At 33.7% G+C, this 6,000-nt stretch overlaps 1 protein-coding gene across 1 annotated transcript in view; it reads right to left on the reverse strand.

Moving 5' to 3' along the window:
* Window positions 1–3,420, reverse strand: part of LOC149554822 (uncharacterized) — a 56,258-nt gene extending 52,838 nt beyond the window's left edge. Inside the window, exon 1 of the mRNA XM_089828835.1 lies at window positions 2,982–3,420. Coding sequence (XP_089684961.1) covers window positions 2,982–3,086 — 105 coding nt within the window. The 5' untranslated portion in view covers window positions 3,087–3,420. The remainder of the gene's footprint in view (window positions 1–2,981) is intronic.
* Between the last annotated feature and the right edge of the window lie 2,580 nt (window positions 3,421–6,000).

Genomic DNA, 6,000 nt, shown 5'->3' on the forward strand with positions numbered 1-6,000 from the left:
CTTGAATTAATGAATTATCAATCCTCTGCAAATATTGATACAGTCAAGCACTTGGTAGCATATGCCAGAATATTAAATGGTGATGGTCACATATACTAAATAGATAATATAAAACTCAATGACTATAATTGAAAAGCCTTAGCAATTGCCATGTTAATGACCAATGTAAAAGCCTGAATGAGCATGCTTTACATGTCAGCCAAAGCAGGCTACAACCGGATGGACCAGAAGCAAGTCCCAGGCAAATTTAGGAAAAATATCAACTTCTCAAACAGGGATTCTAGTCCTAAATAGGTTCTAAACTTGAGGGTGCATTCCCCATGAACAAATTTCCATAAATGAAGATGAATGCTACAATTCACCTAGTCAATCTACCAGATAAAGTACTTAAAATGTTGAAGTGTTCATGGAATATATAAATGGGTAGAAACACAAGATATACAGACCATTGCAATTTGGGAAATCCTTCAAAGCAAGGTTGCATGGGTACTCGTACCCACACCCCTGGTACTCGTACCCACGTACCCAAGTACCGGGTACTTGGTGGAGAGCATCATAGCTAAGGACTTTGATTAAGATTTTTTATTTTTATTTTTAAGTTTTTTGTTTGCATATCAGCTTGTTGTTTATCAAGCTTAATTCAATACCTAATCAATTTGAAACTTTTATACAATATTGATTAACAATAAACTTTATCACTGTTCAAGTCAGAAGTGTATCATTTGCAATATGTCATTGTCATATGATTTATGATCTTCTTGTTCATGTTTAAAGTCTGCCTTCTCTGTCATGCATGTAAACATTTATCGTATATTATTATTACAAACATATAGCAAACTGAAACTGAAAACAATACATTACATTTGCAAACTTTATCACTATTCTTGTTATGCATCTAAAAAGTTATCATACATTATTATTATACACAAATAGCAAATCTGAAACTGAAAACAATACATTATATTTGCACACTTTATCACTGTTATTTTTTTTAAAAACCATTGTCATGACTCATAATTTCATATTTTCTATAAATATAAAACAATAATTAAAAATGAAGTTTGGCATACCCAAGTACTCTCATCCCCTATTATGAAAAATAGTTGTACCCGTACCCTAAGTACCGCTATTCCCGTGCAACATTGCTTCAAAGTGAAGAAAATTGTGAGAGCAAATCCTACTTTCAAGTAAAAAGCAAGGAAGCTGAAAACATGGTTCACAAAATACAAACATCTTAAAACAATGAAACACGAATACATAATAGGTTAACTGGTGATATGAAAACATATAAACTAGAAATGAGAGCAATGCTTTGTAACAAAAAGATGGATGGGTTCACAAACCCGCTCATTGGTTAAATGAGGAGAAGAGATGGTGCTCTAAAAATTGCAAAAAAATTGTAATAAATATATACAAGTATTCTGAACATATAAATTATTGAAATGAGGGTTGTCACTTCAAAATCGTTGATGTTTTGTAGCTTCTCTCGGATAAACTGTAGCATAAGATTGTGATTATGTCAATAAACAGACATATCCCATGAAGGGACATGTCTATTCTTTACTCACTCTCATATATATATAAGAGGACTCTTATATATAAGAGGATGCTACATTTGAAAAATACATACCAGACATTATGGCAGTGCCAATACATTTGCAGCGGTCCTCTAAAAACTAACAAAAATGAACAAATAAGTGGGATTAACAAAAACCCAATCTGAACTTAAACGCTGGAAGTACAATGATGCTTCACAAGATACAAATGAACTATAAAAAATATGCATACATCGTCATGAGAATACATTCTTATATATCATAGACCAATGCTTCGTCATGAATAGATGGGTTAGATCAAGAAACCAAAGAATAGCAGTGGAGTGGTCATGCTTCACATACACATCTCAATCAGACCAATGAAATGATGGAAATAAAATCCACCTACATTAAACACTGGAGAAACAATAATAACTCACAAAAAAAGATGGCTTAAAATTCATACACGTTTCAATGCACACGCAGAAGCATGATTGGAAGACCTAATTTCGAGCGAGCTCATAAAGTCAAAACATAGGAGGCACAAATATAGAACTTCTGCAAAGCCTTCTTGTTTCCCACAAACGGATCTCAAATGTTTAGAAAGCATGCTGACCATGATGTGATCTGACCTTACCTACAGATTTATATAATCTAAATAAATTTCTTCAGTGCTTCAAACGTGAGGGCGAATGGGATCAACAACCGGCTCTCAAAAATCAATGCTTGAAAATGAAGAAATCAATGGAATTAAAGCCCAATATAATCTTACGTACTGCGGCTTCATATACAGCTTACTATATAGCGTGATAAAGTACGATATCTGCTAGAGGTCCTAGCTTGCGAGCGGGTTGTTGACACCAATTTCTCCTTTTTCAAGAACTTGCCTCTTTGATTAACGTATATGCTTAATATCCAGAAACTCATTAGCATTCCTGAACAATAGGAATAGATAAATCTGTCACAATTTCCATGATTCAAATGAACACTGCCGCTTAGCCTGCCCGGCTATTTAAACCATGAAAATTGTGTACAAATCTGTCACAATTTCAATGATTCAAATGAACTCTGCAAATGAGCTAATAAAAACATAATCCAACGTATATGTGACACAATTGGAGTTCGCTGGACGGTGGAAGGGGTCGAAGTTATCTGTGAAAACAGAACATCTACAGAACCCAAACGCATTCTTCCTAAATGAACGTGGGTTTTTCAAAAAGTAACCAAATAATCAAATTAAATCAACAGACATGTTTCAATCGCACAAGAACAGCTGAAATATTTTACAGCGCCTCCAAACCAGATGAACAATTCAACGGGTATTTTCCACGCCCAAAAATCTTCAGAAAGAACTGAAACTAAATGAAATTATTTAGAGCACATCCTAAACAAATGAACAATTCAATAGGTATTCAGGTCGTTAGAAAGAAAAAAGATGAAACTAACCTGTACTTCTCCCCCTTCCTGACCATTTCTCCTGGGCCTAACTCTTCTAGAGTCCTGGCCAAATGTGATGATTCTAAGACACCCAACACCTGATGATCTCCCCATGTCAGCTGAGTAAAACTCAACTCTTATTCCTCACCCACCAATGTGTTTATTGAGTCCTACAAATTGTCAGGAGGCCAGGCATACATCTGAATATGAACATGAAATTTTCAGTAGACTGGAAGAGTGATGAGATGTTATTAAATGAATTCAATGGAGGATTTGAAGTCCGGTAGCTTCTTGTATTGGAATATTTCAAACCAGTTTTGGGTTTCTTCCCTTTTAAAATTTGGTGACCTTTTTGATAGAGACTTTCAAATTGTCATATATCGGCAGATTATCAATAAATGCTAAAGAAAATGGATAGAAAATAATATTTGTTGATTTTGTCCATAATATCAATTTATTGTAACGAAATTTGTCTTCATACATGACCATATTTTTCCATAAATATGGACAGCAAAGCAGCCGAATTAAAAAGTAGACTAAAGATAGCTATCTCCAAATTTTGGCCTTAATTGACTTTTTAAGAATTAACAATAATTAATAGTGAAACCGGTGATTTTTCTCCACGCCAAGGTTTTTGTTTACCCCCGATGTGATCTTCCCATTGTGTTTTTCCCAAGGAACATATTAAAGAATTAAAAAGAAATCTACTCTTTGTGCAACTCTTCTTGAGTATATATTTGTTCGTAAATAGTTATTTATTTTACAAGTATATTCATCATTATTAATTCATTTAAATTACATAAAGATGTCTAAATTCTTTACGTATTTTAGAGCCTTGTTCTATAAACACTTTAAAATGTATAAAAATCATTTTGGTGTGTAAAACTTTACTTCAACCAATAAAAATAAACTACTAGGGAATATATATGGTAGTGACAATTTATGGTAGTTATATACTTTTTACTATGGTGAGGTGGTATTTGTAGATGTTGATTGGTAACCGCCTAGGTGAGGATTATGTTATTCGCAATCAGTCTCTAAACAAGCTACTTTGATATCTTTAGAACAATGATTCAAGATAACAAATAAGAATTTTCAAGATCATGTATACTCTCATAATATAATAAATATATCTAATGATGTTTTTCTAATGGTATAATTTTGCACCCTAGTGATATTATCCTTCAACGTTACTCCTACCTTAGTCTTAGACTCAAAATTCCATGTTATCCTTCTGCCATCACTTACCTAACCTTGTCACCGCCCATTCTGAACCTAGCCACACCACTTGGACAAAATAAGATGTGTGTGCATTGTAGAGATGTTTATGTGGCACCTAATTGTCCACAAATATGTGAATGTGCAGGTTGTCGTTGAAGCATTACAAACTATCACCCTGCAATTGTAACACCCATTTCCATTGCACATTGATGTGGGATTCAACCCTATATGCATATATCTCCATTTCCAAGCTTCATTTATGGCACAAGGACACCTAATCACATTGAGGAAAAGGGTCACAATAAGATATCTATTTTGTAATTGGTCTAACACATATGCATTAAATATATTTTGATCCGTTTGTAAGGCCATGAGCCATTTTGGTTAAAGTTGTGGAAGAGTTGCTCAAATTGTCAACTAGGTCTTGAATTGGGTCTATATGGTCAAAAATTGCAAAATGACCCATGAAAGAGTAAAAATCATGCAAAAACTCATTAAGTGTCCATGATGAGGTGTTGGTATGGTTAGTTACAAGTTTCAAAGTCAGCTTGACAAATATGTAAAAGTCATTCCTAGACGATGCAAATTGCACTCGAAGTTGCTAAAGAGGTTTTAGTTGGTCTAAAAGGTGGTTAGATAGTTGTAAACTAACAAATGCCTTATAAAAGGTTGTATATGGTCAAATCGAAGAGGGTTATTCAGTTTGGAGTTGTGCATGGAAGCAAAACAAAGAGACCTCCAATTGTCAAGGAATAGTTCATGTAGGAATAGGTAGTGATGGTCAAGTATTTTGATGAATACCTTCATTTTGAGAGTTTGGGAAGACAAGGAAGGTTGGATCCCATCCAACAAGTGTAATAAATTCAATCAATATTTAATGAGAAATTTTGTGTTTGAGTATAACTCTGTTAATTATTTTCATTAATAGTCGTGTTCCTCATTTATAAATTGTATATTTTACATTGTTTAATGGGTTGAAATGATTATTTCAATGATTTGATCATGCAAAGTAATGAATTATCTTTCATTTTGTTAGCCCTAGTTTTTGAGTTGCCTTGATTAATTATATGTTTTCTTCTCACCTACCAGAGTTTGTCTCTCAAAGCATGCATTGATCCCTCCAAAGTGTTACATTAACTTATACACATAGCGTTGAACCCTGTTATGAAATACTTGTGAACGAGTCTCTTGAACCACTTTGAACCTCTTTGAACCATGGTTTAAAGTAGTTTAGACTGATTCAAATGAAGGTTTTGGATTAACTTTTATTTTGTAGGTAGGACCTATCAAAATCGTCGTTGGATTACCTTTGAACCACTTTGTAGTGAGGTTTGAAGAAGTTTAAAGAAGTTTTAACACTAAAAATCGACACCAAAGAGTATAATCAATATTTGACAAGACAATTGTCTCAAAGACATGAGAGATGACATCCTAATGGTGATGTAAGCACCTCCTTGGAATCATTGTTGTCTAGCATGGATAATGAGTTGGTGGCGTAAGTGGGAAAAGCTAAATATTTTATTGAAGGGTGAATCAAGGTTGTTAGAAGAATGTTAATGATGGTTAGGATATTTTCCTCAAATGAGCATTTAATAAAGGACATCATGACTTCTTGAAGTGTGTATTTTGGTTCACAATAATCTTGTCATTAAAGCCTCATGATTTAGTGGTACTTTCCCTAGTATGCAAGTTTTTCTTAAAACCAAGTCTAAGCTCATTTTTATTCTATTCCATGAAAAATCAAGAGCAAGGCAGTGGGTGAAGAAAGAGAAGTATTTTGGTTTTTTCAATAGTTTACAAGTGAGTT

The sequence above is a fragment of the Cupressus sempervirens genome, chromosome 5, assembly GCF_028749045.1.
Source record: "Cupressus sempervirens isolate cs-2001-9-10 chromosome 5, ASM2874904v1, whole genome shotgun sequence".
Lineage (NCBI taxonomy): Eukaryota > Viridiplantae > Streptophyta > Pinopsida > Cupressales > Cupressaceae > Cupressus > Cupressus sempervirens.